The 16,809-nt window shown below is 36.2% G+C and overlaps 1 protein-coding gene across 8 annotated transcripts; it reads left to right on the top strand.

Moving 5' to 3' along the window:
• The first annotated feature begins 1,971 nt into the window (after positions 1-1,971).
• Positions 1,972-15,791, top strand: LOC148870398 (ERBB-3 BINDING PROTEIN 1-like). 8 transcript variants are annotated; one of them, XM_088968414.1, is made up of 12 exons: positions 2,077-2,395; positions 2,494-2,593; positions 7,648-7,765; positions 7,936-8,020; positions 8,147-8,296; positions 8,434-8,587; positions 12,227-12,442; positions 12,538-12,674; positions 12,781-12,872; positions 13,008-13,190; positions 14,858-14,955; positions 15,501-15,791. In XM_088968414.1, the coding sequence occupies exons 3-11, from the start codon at positions 7,672-7,674 to the stop codon at positions 14,938-14,940; spliced, it is 1,194 nt and encodes a 397-aa protein (XP_088824540.1). In that variant the 5' UTR covers positions 2,077-2,395; positions 2,494-2,593; positions 7,648-7,671; the 3' UTR covers positions 14,941-14,955; positions 15,501-15,791. The 8 variants fall into 8 exon arrangements, with proteins under 8 accessions (XP_088824535.1, XP_088824540.1, XP_088824536.1 ...); XM_088968409.1 differs by lacking the exon at positions 15,501-15,791 and having other exon boundaries at positions 1,972-2,395; positions 14,858-15,150; XM_088968410.1 differs by lacking the exon at positions 15,501-15,791 and having other exon boundaries at positions 2,494-2,609; positions 14,858-15,150.
• The last annotated feature ends 1,018 nt before the right edge of the window (positions 15,792-16,809 follow it).

Consider the following 16,809-nt stretch of genomic DNA (forward strand, 5'->3'; position numbering starts at 1 on the left):
GGCCATAAGCTATGTCAGGATTCTTGTACCTAAGTTTCATTTCCTTCAAATAGCTGAAACTATGACTGGTTAAGCCTGGTTCAATGGATAAGTTTTAAGAGTTACCATCAACCGGATCAGTAGGGCTGAGATTATAAAACCCAAGGATCCAAGTATTGGATGCTTGACAGAAAAAAGCTTCGAAATATTGTAAAATATTTTTAAGAGATATCACAATGCATTTTGAATACATAATTGATTTAAGGTATATATGGTTGTACCATGCCTGGCAGCATAGATTTTCTCTTACATAAAAAAGTAAGAAACATGTACTTTAATCGTTAATGACTTAATGTGAAGTGTGAACCATCGGATGGGACTGGTGGAATCGACCTCAAACCCGTATTGAATCGACCCTATCCAATATCTTAAATAGATAAGGTTTGGTTTTAAATTTTTGGAATCAATCCCATCTAATTTGGTTCCAAGGGTATAGTGCTTTACTCTATTTGAACTGATCTAGAAAACTGGCCTTAGAACTGAACTTACTTTAAAATAAATTTCAAAATATTTTGAGGATATAAAGATTTGAATCCAAATACTCATGGTTATAAATCCTATCTCGACCTTTTTCCCTAATCCTAATGTGTCATTTGACCTGTATTAACCCATTACTCATATGGTTGGATACAAGGTTTAAACTATCGACACAGGCCAATACACAAGTAAGGATATCGGCCTATATTGGTATTTTTTTATGGTTTATTTATTTATTTTTTGTAAATCGATTCAAAGGGGTCGGTTTAAATCTTTTCTACCCTCTGAACCATGGTTTGACCCAATACAACCCTTGTAAGAGTGTATCGGGAAGCTATCAGCACGATACGTATCGACCAATACAGACTGATTCATGTTGATACTTTGAACTTTGGTTTTGCAAGCCCTAGTTTCTGATATGTAATTATGATGTTTGAGTTGGTATTAGGTAAAACTTTTGATACAATCTACTAAAGAGCATTAAAAATAAAAAAATTAAAAATAAATTATCAATCAAGGATAATTGTTCCATTTTGTTTCTCTGATTTTATAGTAGTAATTAAAATCATGTTAAATAAATTATGTTATTTTTTAAAAATTTACTGTCAAATTTTATGTTAATAATCATGTCAAATTTACTATTAATTAAATATAATTACTGTTAATCTATACTACAATTAACATTAATTAAAAAATCAGAAATTTAAATATTGAATGCAGTAAACTTAGAAATTATAATAGCAACTAATATAAGTAACAATAATTATATTTATTTTGACCCAACCCGCCGACCCGATATTAACAATAATTTATAATTGTATTTACTGCTAAAACAACCCAACCTACCAACCCAAGACCCAATCTGCTGATTCTGAGAGCTTCACCTTCCCTGATACGCTAATACAATATTGGGTCATCTTCTTGAGAAAACTCCAAGATCCCATCTTCTTAAATTCATGTTTTTTTTTTCAGATTTATTTTATGTTCTGAATCGAGTCATGAAAGAGTTTTATCCAGGTTAAATGGGGCTCGAAATGATTTTATTCTTTGCCTGTATTTAACAAAACGGGTACGTAATTACTGCCAGTTATTCAGCTTAATGGCGACCTTACATAGGACTACGCCCATCAGTAGCCAGTAGATGATGGGATGTGGGACAAATAATAAAATGGGAAAATCTATGATATGGAAAAGATATGATATGTAAAAAGTTTTGACCAATGAAGGACCATTCATAAATTTTGATAAAATGACACTTGATTCGCTACCACTTTTATGATTTCAATTTATTGGTCAATTATTTTTCTGATATCATATTTTTTTCATATCATAATCGCAACCTATTTATATAAATTGTATTTGGTGAAAATTTAGAAAATTAATATTGGTATTCTAACACAAACAAATACGAATACAATCTTAAGCTAACCAGTAACCACAATCGATGTGATTCCAGATCTCTTGCCCACAAGAATTTTATCCACGCCTATCAACGTGACTCCGGATCTCCGTCTCACTACAGAAAAATTGATAAATAGAGGCAGTTCTAGAAGGGGCTATATGGCGACTGCTGTTAGAATAAGACACTCTAGCGGCAATCATTAAAAAGCGCTGCTAAAAACAGTAGTGCCAGCATCAAATGCCGAGGAGATGCGAAAGATGAATTAGAGCCTCCTTCTCCTTTCCTCACATAGCACATTTCTCCTCTTCCCACCCTCTGTGTCTCCTTCTCGCTCTCTTTTATCTCGAACTTCTCTCACCGCCAGACAACACTTCTCTCTCTCTCTCTCTCTATCTCTTCCCACCACCGAGACACCTAACTAACAATGTTTGCGTCAACAGGAACTGCACACCTAACCAACGATGTCTGCATCTACAGGTGAGCTGAGCTTTCTCTCTCTTTCTCTCTCTGTCTCACTCTTCTGTGTGTGTTATGGATTTGCCCTAACCGTTCTGTTTTTGCCCTCCAATGGACAGCACCAACCGGTAACATCAGACGTTAACGATGTGGATTCCGACTAAGGCTACCCTAATCACCTCTCAACCATCCATACAACATATAAAGGCAGAGGGTTGGGTACAAGGCAACGTTTGTAAAGTTTTCATTTGCTTGTTCTGTGATGATGATTTTCAATTCCTTTCCCATTAGGAAGTTAGGCAATCTAGCCATTAGCCATTGCAAACAGTTTCTTATTTCAAACAAGCAAAGAGATATGCATGAAAATCAGGGCATCGCTTTGATAAAGATGAAAGGTGTATGCGTGGATATGTTGTGAAAATCTACGTAAATATCGAAGGTGTGCTTAGTTTGATAGATGGATAAGTTAGAAATAGAAAGTTGAGGGAAATTTCAGAATGAATTTCACATAATTTGTTGACAATTTTCCCTCAGAACTTGTGGTACTTTTGTGTCAAACCAAACATGGTCTAAAAGTACTTTGATAACACAAATTTTAGAGCTCAACTTGCCATGAATAAGATTTTGGAATAATATGTCTAAGATTAAATCTTAATATGAAATTGTGTTCAGATGCTCATTGGTAGAGGCATAGAACAAAAATATTGACATGTTTCAGTCAATATCGGCTGAATCATTTTGATACTTTACTTTGCAACATCAGTATCGTGTGAAGCGGTTTTGTTTTAAACAAGGGTTCGAAGTATGGTATGTGTTATATATACAAGCTATTATGTTCTTTGAATCTCCATTAAATCAAACCCATGAAAAGAGGATTAGGACCTGATTCCAAATAAGCAACGTCTGTTGACATTTATTCATCATTTTTTTCATTATTTTTTTATGCATCCCTCATGTGTCAAATCTGAAATATCCACTGAATGGAGGAACTCTCTTGATTGTCCACATGTTAAATCCCCAAATCCACTGGTAGATCAACCAGAATTTGCAGCCAAAGATGTAGAGTAATAAGTAAATTGTAAAGGAAATGTATTACGTAATTGCTTTGTTCCTCTTATACTGGTTTGAGGTGGTATTAGGTTTGAAAGTCAGCTTAGTCAAGAGTGAGATGCTTCCATTGGCCAAGTGTTTAATACAGAGGAGTTAGCTGAGGAACTGGGCATTAGAAGTGTGAAACTCTTCAATATTGCCTTGCTGGGTCACTGGTTTTGGTGTATTAGTTCTGAACTTGATAGTTTGTGGTGGAAGCTCATTGTGGAAAAGTACGACTTGAGCAGAAACGAGTGGGCTGTGGGGGTTTCTCAAACCTCCTCAGTGTCCATGGAAAGGCATTTGCAACTACCTCCCTCAATTATTGAGAGGCATCAGATCTAAGGTTGGAAAGGGTGACAATTTTATCTTTTGGAATGAAGCCTGGTTTGCTGATTTCCCAAATAAGGATTTGTTTCCCTCTCTATTTTTGATGACTAGCAACAAGAGGCCTGAGTAGTGGAGTCTTACAGCCTAGACAGGGGCATAATAGTGTGGAATCCTACATTCTGTTGGTATTTAATTTCAATGATTGGGAACTGGATTAGATGACCCAGTTTTTTGCCTTGTTGGAAGGCTAGCTATGTATAATCCTCAGGAGGAAGATTCCAGAATCTGGGGTTGGCATAGTCAGGCTCATTTTCAGTTCATTTGTTTTGTAATGGCCAACTAGGTGGAAGTAGCTCACAGGGCAGTTTGGAAAAATATGGCCCCTTGAAGTCAATTTTTTTGTTCGGGTAGCTACTTGGACAAATGTCCAACACTCCAACTAAGGTGAACTTGTCTAGGACAAGTGTTGTCCTGGATAGTGCCTTATGGCTGTCCTTTCTGTGAGCAATCTCCTGGATAGTCCCATGAAAAGGCTATAAAGAAAACTTCACAAGGGTTCCACCAAGTCCGTAGGGAGAGTTATCAATATATAAGTTGCATAAAAGTTGTTGTTTACTAGCATTTCTCATGTTTTTTGATAGATGACAACAACTTTCCCTCAAGTGGGAAAGATGTGTATACCAAGGAAAATAAACTTTTCCTTGTCACCAGATGAATCTGAAAAAAGAACATGAATTGGGATTCACAGCCAACTTTCCCCCTCTCAAAATCCAAAAAATGAACACCTCCTTAGAAGCAATTAATACAAATACCATTTTTACCATAAAGCTATAGTTTAACACAACAACTACTTTTATCCTAAAAGCAGTGGCTTGATCCTAAGATATTGGGGGGGGGGGGGGTATTCACCTAGTAAGATAGAAAATTCCAATTATTTTTTCACCAAAAGAAACAAAAGACAAGTTAGATAGTTACTCTCCAAAGCACCAAGAGGAATCCATCTTGTCAATTCTCTCTTATTAAATCACAAAATTCAAATCTTGTTAGCTCGCATTTATTCCTACATCTAACTTTATCTCTCCTATTAAATCGCTTATTAACCCATATTGAATAAAAAATCCTCCCATATCCAATTTTATCCAACTCACATTAAACCTTAGGTGGCGTTTGATAACACTTTTTAGACCTATGAAATCTGTAAATGTTGCTTTTCAGATGCCACCTATGTTTGGGTTGAGTATGAAAATTCAGATATGGAATGCATTTTTATATCTGAATTTGTAAGAGGCAGGACAATGACTTAATGTGCTCAGATGTTTTTTAGACTGCATTAAAAGACAAATGCCCATCATCGATTTCCTTCACCCTCTCCTTGTCTCTCTTCTTGTCTTCCAGCCACCACCATTGCAGGCTCTCAGCAATGGCGTTTCCCTCTCCTTCTCTCTCTCTCTCTCCCGTCTTTTTGCCACTGCCGCTGCAAAGAGTTGTAGTGACATTCGATTTCCCTCACCCTCACCCTCTCTCTCTCTCTCTCTCTCTCTCTCTCCGCTTGTCTTCCCGCCATTACCGATGCAACTCTCATCAATGGCATTTCCTTCTCCCTCCCTCTCTCTCTCTCTCTCTCTCTCTCTCTCTCTTTCTCTCTCTCTCTCTCTCTCTCTCTCTCTCCTCGTCTTCTTGCCACCACTGCTTCAAAGAGTTATAGCGGCATTCGATTTCCCTTCCTCTCCCTTGTCTTCCCATCACCATCAATGCAACTCTCAGTAGCGGTGCTCAGGTTCCCTCTCCCTCTCTCTCTCTCTCTTCCCTGTCTTTCCACCATCGCCGTTGCAATTCTCAACAACAACGTTTGAATTTTATTCTTAATAATTTATTATTATTTTAATTATTGATAATTTATTTTTTAGTTTATAAATTTATATGTATTTCCAATTTTATTCTTATTTTAATAAATTATTTTTATATTGTATTTGTATTAATTATTAATTATTTGAAATTTTTAATTATTAAATAGTTTAATAGGTTTAATTTAATAATTTGATAATTATTAAATATAGTTTTCATTGCTTCATGGACTTTATTACTATTTTCGTTATTATTTTAACTTTTAATAATTTATTTTTAATTTATAAATAAATATATATATATATATATATTCAATTTTATTCTTATTTTAATAAATTTTTAATTTTTTATAATTTATCATAATTTGTTTATATTTTTCAATACTATTTTGAATTTAATAAATTATATTTTATGAAATAATACAAATTGAACTCAAAATTACCAAATAGTATGTTCTAGGGGTTAAATAGTAAAATTAAGAAATTTCAGATGTTGAAGGTTTGATCCAACACAAACAACCTTCTCTGTTTAAAGACTCTAAAAATTCAGATTTAAGACGCCATTAATATCTTTTTAACTTTTCAGATTTCAGATTTATCAAACATCACATTAGTTTAGGAGTGTTTATTGGATAAATAAGTGATTATAGGATAAGTGCTTATCTTATAAGTGTTAAGTAAAAAAAGAACTTTCAAATGGGGTAGTATAGGTATTTTGAAAATTACATGGCTGGCCAAGATGAATTAGAAACACAATAAGCTCTTTTTCAAAAAGCACTTAAGCAAGAAAAATTTGGAGCTCATTCAAAACGGTTTTATTTCTTAAAAAAGAATCTCAAAATGCATATAAGTACTAATTGGTGTGGTCCTGAGTAGACTTGTTCATGGGCCAGGAAGCCTGACTGCCTGGCCTAGCCCGCTCTTAAATTGGGCTTGTACATGAATTTAGGCCTGTGGGCTTATGGTCAGGCCCAAACCACATATCCGCCTTTTTTTTTTTTTTTCCAGAGTTGAGCTCAAGCTTCTTTGTTGATATTCTCTTTTTCTCAAGCCATAATGAGATCTTTTGGTGATTTTAAGTTTTTAGGTCATTTAATATAAACAAATCAGTTCTATTGTTGAATTAAAAAAAAAAACTTTTTTCTCAATTTTCCTAGTTAAGCTTTGGGTTTTATTTTATATAAGGGTCCGACTTAAACTCAAGATATAGGCTTGGTGGTCATAAGAATGTATTTTGTTGATATAGAAAGGAAGCCCAAACCCATCCTAATCAGCATGTGAACACGTAAAATAAGCACAGTTTCCAATATATACTAAAAATAACCTATCCTGCCCAACCACACGCATAAATATATACACATGTTGATACATAGACATGCACATATACACATGCATGCTAAGGTTCAAATAAATTAGTAATACTCAAAATAAGTTAATGCAACTTTTTTAGTTACATTCGGCTTTACAGGCCCACTTGAGCCCAATATTTAGGTTTGGGCTTGGGTTAACTCTAAATTCGACCCAGCCCGCCTGACTTGCGTCCTATATATAACAGTACCTTAGTATTATTTTATTTAAGATAGGGAAGTGAATAATATAGGTCAGAAGCATTGGGGAGCTTCAAGCAATTTGATAAAAATCGGTCAAATAGGAAATGAAATGCCACATGACCGGTAACGCTCCAATATATATATCAGTGTCAATGCGGCGATGCCCTAGTAACCCAATGTACAAACCTCCTTGCGATTCTATCCAGACGACTAGGCTCTGAGAGAGTGAGAGACGCCTTCTCTGATTCTCTCTAAACCTCTCAAAGCTAAAACCCGTTTCTGAACGAATCGACTAAAACCCTAGTAGTTTTGCTTCAAGCAGTCTACATCCTTTAGTTTTGGTGATTTCCTTCATCCTCTTTTCCTTTTCTCATCAAGTATACGTATACTTTTCACCGTTTGAATCTCCGCATAGCTGATTTAAAGTTTGTTTGTTGATTTTGTTCCTTTTTAATCGCAGTGAGAGATTCGAAGTGTTGTAACGATGTCGGACGAGGAAACGAAGGAGGAGAAGGAGTTGGATCTCACTTCCCCCGAAGTCGTCACCAAATACAAGAGCGCAGCTGAGATAGTCAACAGTTAATATCATTCTCTGTACTTGAAATCTGTTTTGCCACAATTTTCCTTCTCCTGTTTTATGCTTAGTTTTGATACCCTAGAGATTAAGAACTCAACAGTTGCTAGAATGTTGTTCGTTTCCTGGTGATGGTATTTCTTAGTTGCGTCTTGAAATTGGAAAAAATTGCAGAGGCATTGCAGCTGGTATTGTCGGAATGCAAACCAAAGGCTAAGATTGTAGATTTATGTGAGAAGGGCGATGCCTTTATCAGAGAGTAAGACTTTGTATTTACGTGGATTTGATTTCTTTTCATTTATTGTCTGGTATTGATCGATTTTACGCGGGTAGGTTAGATTGGTGGGTTTGATCGATATATGTGCTTGGGGTTGTTTATATACAGGCAAACTGGAAACATGTACAAGAATGTTAAGAGGAAGATCGAGAGGGGCGTCGCCTTCCCAACGTGCATTTCGGTGAATAACACCGTATGCCACTTCTCTCCACTTGCCAGTGATGAAACAGTATTGGAAGAAGGTGATATGTTGAAGATGTAAGTTTGTTGTTTTTTTTTTTTTTTTTAGTCTTATCATCTCTCTCCCTCATGCTATTTCCACCGTACATAGTCTTTTGAGTGCGAAACAGAACTTCTCAAAGATCGAAGAGTGATGAGATTTTTATTGGTTGCAGAGACATGGGTTGTCATATTGATGGGTTCATTGCTGTTGTTGCGCACACTCGTGTCTTGCAGGAAGGGCCAGTGACGGGTAGGGCAGCTGATGTCATTGCAGCTGCAAACACTGCTGCCGAAGTTGCTTTGAGGCTCGTAAGGCCTGGAAGAAAGGTAATAGTATTCCTTGTTTGAATTGCGATTTTTTTTTTCTGTTTATTGTTTCCTTATTTTCATCGAGTATTGTGTTTTCATGCTGGTCTTTCTTGATGCTCAATTATGCCTGTTTGTTTTGGGTACTGAACATGTATCATACTTCTATTCCTTCTTGCCTATTGCGAAAAGAAACCAAAATAAGAAAAAGGAGAGTTGTTCCCTTATGTTCTTCATCTATCTCCCTTTAAGCTTTAGACTACTAGTTAACCGCAAGTTTTCAATTTGATGTGATTAGCTTGAAGTGTACAAATATTCACTTGTGTAACTTTATTAAATGTTAGTGCCATGGCTACCATCCATATTGTCTGTGCCTCTTTTGTGTATTATGCTTATCTTCGTTCTTATTGTATAAGGACTGATTCTCTATTATATAATGCATTCTACTTACTAGTTGACGCCTTCGGTAAGGTCTCAGTCTGGTTGTCGCTAATACTTGGGATTGATTCCCACCTTCGCTAAGGGGTTATGGGCATGGGGATGGGGGATGTATAGTCTTGTGAATGCCCAAAAAAGAACAAAAATAAAATTATATGGGATGCCATGTATAAAAGTTGAGAAAATGTGTAAAATAAGGTCAGTACTGTAAATTTGGATGTGGACCTCTTTTTTTAACCTTGACAGCCCTAATTTTTATGTCTCATGCCTTAATTTATGGTGCAAGTTATTTATCAAAAAAATTTGTGGTGCAAGTTGATTTGGCTTGGCCTGGGAAATTTTTAAAATTTCAATGGGTCTGGCCCAAAAGCCAGGCCAATACTGTGAAAATTCTTCAAATCGGCTAACTGACTTGTACCCTAGAGTTAATGCTCCTTGGTTTTTTGCTTTTTTTTTTTTGAGAAAAAATTGAAGGTGTCGAGTTGATATGGGATAGTGAAAAATTGAACATTAATCTGACAACATAATGCCTTCCCAACCTATCTAAAGATGTTGGAATGACTACAGGCTTGTTTGAACATGTGTATGCTATGCTGTAGTTTGGGCAATGAATGGGATACAATCTTCTTGGAAACATGGATTTTCTTTTAAAGTTCACCATCTTCACTGTTGGTTGGCTTTTTGGTTACAAAGTTTTCAGTGGAAATGATACTCTAAATGATGAGAAATCATTGTTAGCTATGGAGTGAGCTCCAAATGAAGCTTTGGTCATAGTTACACTGATAGATATCATGTTCCATCAAGATCCCCTTGCATGGTCAATAAACCGTCCTTTTTAATTTAATTGCTACCAATGTTTATACTAGATTTTTTCCTAGAAATTTTCATCAAACTAATGGCTTCTTTAAATCGAGAATGCAATTTTTAAGTTTTGTGCATTAGTAGCATTAGGCTGCCTATATGAATATATTGTCTCCAGAAAATGGAAAATCTTTTTGACTTGATAGTGGATCTATTATTTTCTGTCACCTAAAAGAAATCAAGGGGGCAGTGCAATGATTTTGCTTTTATGAAACTTTGTGAATTAGAGTTATAAGCATATGACTTCGAAAACCGCTAAGTTTAAGCTAAATGGTGTCAATCAATTTAAAAATGCTCTACAAACTACATTACAAATATGAATTGAAGATATTAAATTACCAAGGTCCATCTAAAGATTGTGACATTCTAGAACATACCTTCCCATGATGCATCTAACTGTCACTTTCTCCTTTAATACAGTGCTTTACTATATATTTTACTGTTTTTTTTGTTTCAATTACTGTCTTCTGGGTTCTGCCATAAGATTTTACAAAATTGCCACCAGATCATTTTATGGGTTGAGGTGGTTAATAGTAGAAAGAAGTTAAGAACACCATAATAAAGGCAACTTTGCCGAGGTGATCAATTTTTTATTGGTTCCCTCTTTTCCCTATTGCCTATATTGATCGGCCATGTTTGGGTGCTTCTGTTCAATCTATTTCTCTTGGATTGATATTCATAATCCCTTAGTCCAACATCTCTTTATGATTTCAATAATTGAGATTTTTTGGGCTTTATGTTATTTCTTGTATAATAATTCATACAAAAATACTATTTTCCTTCACATTCAGGCGGAATAAGGTAAATGATTATACTTGATAGTTGTCTAATTTTTGTTATTCTTTTAATATGTGGAAATAGATGGTGATTGCTGCATTTGTTTAATGTGGGAGCCTCACCATGCTATATAGTTCAAACACCTGTAAAAAACTATTTTTGGTCATATAATTAATTTCTGGCTTGTAATGGATTATTATACACTGCTCCTTTTTTGTTTTACTTATTTTATATGATAAATTTGAGTTTGATTTTATGGTCTGTTTTCATTGTGGAAAGATTTTTAAAGGAGCATAATTTTTATTTATGGGCTAGTCCTAAATGATGTTAACTTATCATAGCCATGGAGCAAGCTCCTATGAAGTTTTATTTTGTCATAGTTACACTGATAGGACCACATGACTCTTAATTTCTCAATACCTGATGAAGTAAATTTCATTCCTTTTTTTTTTTCCTTTTTTGTGTCTGATATGGTCAAATGTTGATGCAATTTACTGTTTATACACAAAGGTTACTTTCTGTAGGTTCTAGATGATACTACATGCCTGGACCTGTTACTTGTTTCTGATATGCCTATGGAGAATATTCCTTTGTAAATATGGCATATATGGTGCTCTAAATGATGAAACACTTGTCAGAAGCTATGGGTTAATATCCAAATGAAGCTTTTGTCATAGTTACTCTGATGGGACGACATTATTGCTGCACAATTATCTGTTCTTTCTGCTATGCAAAATATGGCATAAAAAAAGTTGAAAAATTCCCCTGTTCAATCTATAGATATCAGCGGTAGCACTCTTCCTATTGGCTGGATGAGGAGGCAACATTCCTGTATGAAATTTTGTGAAGGTGACCAAACACTTTGTCAATTACTATGTTTAAATTACCAAGACAAAAGGATAGACGGACTCTCAAACGATGTACGGAGACTTTCTCGCCACTCTATTGCGTAAAGTTTACTTGGCAATTGGGGATTGGGAGTTGTCACTTATCTGATCAAGATATTGCTCTTTAATGCTTTTTGTCTAAGTAAAGATATTTGCTCTTTGATGTTTTATTACTCTCTACCAGGTGTGCAACTTGGGTTTGCCCGAGTTAACAGTTTACACTGTTTCAGGCTCGGGCTTCGGGTTGGGCCCATTGAAATTTTGACAAAATCCCAACCCTAACCCGCTAAAGTTGCACCCCTACTACCAGCTGATGCTTCTAGGTGGGCTTATTCTGTGTATGTGCTTACATACATACATTGTTACCTCTGCACTGCTTTCATAATCTTCTATATAAGTTGGTAATGTCAGCTTTTTCTGCAATTGTGGTAAAAGATTTATTTTGAAGTTAAGAACCTTTGGAACCATTGCATGTGACAGGATAGGATTCACTAATAGTGAAAGCGTGATTAACTTGTCTGAAAGAATGGAGATTAGAAAGCGTGATTAACTTGTCAATGATGTCAAACACATCTGTAGCATATACCTCATATATTGCTTTCCCTGTTTCCAATATCATTACATGTGATGTGATCTCTTTCGTTCATGTCATCAAACATGAATTTACCTAGTTACTAAGTCATTCTGGGTCTGGCAGAACAAAGATGTTACAGAAGCTGTTCAGAAGGTTGCTGCTGCATATGACTGCAAGATTGTTGAAGGCGTTCTGAGCCACCAGTTAAAACAGTTTGTTATTGATGGCAACAAGGTCATACTAAGTGTAACCAGTCCTGAGACCAGAGTTGATGATGCAGAATTTGAGGAGAATGAAGTCTATGCCATTGACATAGTAACTAGCACTGGTGATGGAAAGGTATGTGCAAGGTGCGATTGACCCAGAAATTATTGTTGCTGAATTTTAGTACCATTTTATTTCTTATTTTGTTTTCTGTGAAATATAATACACAGCCCAAGCTGTTGGATGAGAAACAAACAACAATTTACAAAAGAGCCGTTGATAAGAATTACCACTTGAAGATGAAATCATCTAGGTTCATCTTCAGTGAAATTAATCAGAAATTCCCTATCATGCCCTTTTCAGCAAGGTTTGCTAATTTCTTTTTTAATTCTAAAACAATCATCATATGCTTTCAACTATTTTGCCTTTGTACTATAAATAACACAATATTGTATGAGATTCTTTCATCTCAGGGCTTTGGAAGAGAAGAGGGCTAGGCTGGGATTAGTGGAATGTGTAAACCATGATCTGTTGCAGCCATATCCTGTTCTTCATGAGAAACCTGGTGTGTGACGTCTGCTTGGATTGAGGTTTTAGAATAATCAGAATGGATTACAAGCAGTAACAGTTAGCATTCATTTACTAAGATTCTGTAGTCTTGGCAAATTATGTGACCAGCCGTGCATGTTTGCCTTTGCAGGTGATTTTGTTGCCCATATTAAATTCACAGTCTTGTTAATGCCAAATGGATCAGACCGGATAACATCCCATGCTCTTCAGGAGCTGCAGCCCACAAAAAAAATAGATGATGATCCAGAAATTAAAGCCTGGTTGGCTCTGGGCACGAAGACAAAGAAGAAGGGTGGTGGGAAGAAGAAGAAAGGTATATTAAAATTAACTCCTGAAATACAACATTTGGTTCCAGCAATTGTTTAATTCTTAATTGAGATTTTTAATACATGAAAAAGTTGAATGCACAAGACACCACAGCCACACATCGGTAATTGTCTCTTGTACTTTATGTTTTCATTCATGTGGAGATATTCCTGGTGTACAGCCGTAGTATCTTGTGCACGAGCCAGAGGATCCAAACTCCTAACCAATGGGCATGCCTTGGTGTAGCCTAAAAGCTGCAGAAAATAGGAGAGAAATTCGTATACATAATTTTGGTCCATTGCTAAATCTTGATCTGATGTGCATGGCAACATAATTTTAGTCCATTGCTAGTAAGTCAATATTCAGGGCACTTCTCCCACTTAGAGTGGTTTGGGTTAGTTGTGATTGGATTTATGTGTGTTTGTTTGTTCTCAATGCTTACTTTCGTGGCTTTCCTCCTCTTCACATTCCTTGTTAGTGAGATTCGGAGCACGCCCATTCCTCTTCGGGTTGGTAGTTTTTGTTCGAAAACTTTCCTGGAAAGAATCAACCTTCAAAGAAAGAGACCCAATCTTTGTTTATCCCCTAATAGGTTTTCCCTTTGCAAAGCTGATGGGGTTGGCTACCACCTTTTGGTTTCTTGCTGTTTTGCTAAGATTATCTGGGAGTGGGTTTTTTCCCTTTTTGGGTGTATTTGGGTTCCCCCCCCCTGTGGATGTGCTAAGCCTGTTTTCACCCTCTTTCTTCAGTTTGCCTAAGAAAAGAGGGAGAATGATGTGGAGATTCATTAGGGCAGCAGTCTGTTAGTCTTTGTGGGAAGAAAGGAACTCATGCATCTTTTCTGACAAGGAAAGAACTTATGAGAGTGTAACAAAATTGATTCTGTTGAGGGTGGTCCATTGGCGGAAATCTGTGGACCTATTCGCAGATGTCTCACTGGCTGACTTGATGAGAAACTGGAAGGAGATAGCTAACACTGCCCAATTTAAGAGGTCTTCTAGCCCCTCTTGGACATCCCCACTTTATGGATTCATAAAACTGAATATTGATGGCTGTGGTGTGGAGAATCAAGGGCCTTCTGGAATTGGGGGTGTGTTCAGGAATGAGGAGGGGATTATTTTATCTTTTTTCTCAGGCCCTATTGGAGAAGGAGACTCACTTAGAGCTGAGATCTTTGTGGCCTTAGAAGATATCCAAAAAGCTTGGGATCTGGAACTTCAGATGGTTGATCCTTGAAGGTAATTCAGAGGTGGTGATTAGATGGGTAAAGGAAGACACCAGCTACTGCTGGAGGTTTAGCACTAAAGGGAAGAAATTCAAATGGCTTACTAGGGGTATTTAGGTGGAAGTATAGTTGGGGGCGAACTCATTTGTTGATGGTTTAGCCAAACAAGGGGCGTATAGGGATTCTTTATTTTGGGCTATTTTCTATGTTTTTCTTGTAATCTATTAGTGGGGAGCCAAGACATTGGCCTTCGGGCATTTGGCCTTCAGTTACTGATCAAAAAATTGTGTAATTTGCTTGAACCAGTCAGGCATTTGGCCTTCGGGCCCTATGGGGTAGTTAATGGGTTAAAGCTGTCTGATGTCAACACCTTTCAACCAATTTCACATTTAAATAATCGCAAGAGGGATTCGGTTGTATTGGTTGTAATGTGAATCTCTGTTTTGCAGGGAAGAAGGCTGACAAAGTTGATGAATCAATAGAAGCGGAGCCTATGGATGCAACATCAAATGAGGCTGCATCTCAAGAATGAGTTTTTCCAATTTTGGTACTTTTTTCACCCTTGTATTTGTTTGTTTACGAGTTAATCAAGGAGACTCTTCTAATGTTGAGCCTACCAGGTTTTACCAGTGTACGTGTTTAGTGAATATGCGCATGTGCATGCTTTTCCTGTTTCTATACCTGTTTTATATTTTTAGTTGTTTACAACGGAGGGAAACAAAGAAATGCAACTTTCTTCATATATGGTCTGTTTTAATACACTTAAACAAACTTTAAATCACTGTCGATCAATCTCTACTTTCTTTTTGGAAGAATCAGAAGCAGGGGGTGGTTGCACGACCCCAAATTTCAGAAAATCAAATAAAAGTAGGAGGTCAGGGCAAAACACTAACAAAGACGAAGCTTCACAATTTGACTGAGACTGAAACCATAAATGCACTTAACTGGTAGTAGTGTAGTACTTCTCAAATTATGTTGCAGAGCCTATTCCGCTACATGATTGTCAAGGACCAACATATTCAACATTGTGGTCCGATTAAATCGTCCACGCCCCTTACAATAGATGATTCGACAATAATAAGTGCTTTGCAGGGAAGAAGGCTGACAAAGTTGATGAATCAATAGAAGCGGAGCCTATGGATGCAACATCAAATGAGGCTGCATCTCAAGAATGAGTTTTTCCAAATTTGGTACTTTTTTCACCCTTGCATTTGTTTGTGTACGAGTTAATCAAGGAGACTCCTCTAATGTTGAGCCTACCAGGTTTTACCAGTCTACGTGTTTAGTGAATATGCGCATGTGCATGCTTTTCCTGTTTCTATACCTGTTTTATATTTTTAGTTGTTTACAATGGAGGGAAACAAAGAAATGCAACTTTCTTCATATAGGGTCTGTTTTAATACACTTTAATAAACTTTAAATCCGCTGCATGATTGTCAAGGACCAACATATTCAACATTGTGGTCCGATTAAATCGTCCACGTCCCTTACAATAGATGATTCGACAATAATAAGTGCTTTAGCTCATTTCATTGATTCGACATGTAAGATACGGTGTGTTAATCTATGTCGGCCTAAGGTTCAAAGCATCGGTTCAATGTACTACGTCTCGGGTGTATTGCATCATTTAGGTTCCGAGATACTTGTTTATTTGTGTTTTTGATCTCATTTTAATAAAACTATTTTTGGGAAAAACTAAAACTTGCAATGATATTTGGAAATTCCGGGCCATGCCTAGAGCGAAGTCAACTCTTTTTTTCCTGTTTTATTGCAATGATATTTGCAAATAGATGCTTAATTGAAGTTTATTTGCTATTTATCATGATACGACAAGCGAAATGCTCACAGCTGCAATGCTGCATTCTCACTGTTTGCTGTTTCCTCGTCTATATACCTAAGTGGTCCCATTATGGTACAAGGTATTATTTTGTGTCGGGTGCCCATGTTCGAATGTGAGTTAATTTCGGTGCATTGAATGGTCTAAATTGATTGATTTGGATGACCTTGTTATTTTGTTTGATTTAAAAAATGGCAAGTCAGATCAACAGCTCGATCTTTTACAGGGAGTCTTGGAAGAGAAACTATCAATTCAATGATATCTTATTATCTTTTAAATTTCTGCCATATGGCATTATATATCGGATCTGGAACCACAAATTGCAGTTCCCTTATTCCCTATATCCTTGGGGATCAGTGCTTGTGGAAAATAAGTGTCGGCCCACCCAAAAATTCCTTTCTTGGGTCTATGTTTTTATTCTTGCATGTCAGCCCATATTTTTATTTTCTATATAAATGTTATAATATGACATCATTGGGCTACATTATGTATTTATATATAATTATTATAATATGACACCAAAAGAAAAAACAAATTCCTATTAAGTATAATCAAAGTATAAAA

The sequence above is a fragment of the Nelumbo lutea genome, chromosome 2 (genome assembly GCF_056320005.1).
Source record: "Nelumbo lutea isolate HS-2025 chromosome 2, American lotus-T2T, whole genome shotgun sequence".
In the NCBI taxonomy this organism is placed as follows: Eukaryota; Viridiplantae; Streptophyta; class Magnoliopsida; order Proteales; family Nelumbonaceae; genus Nelumbo; species Nelumbo lutea.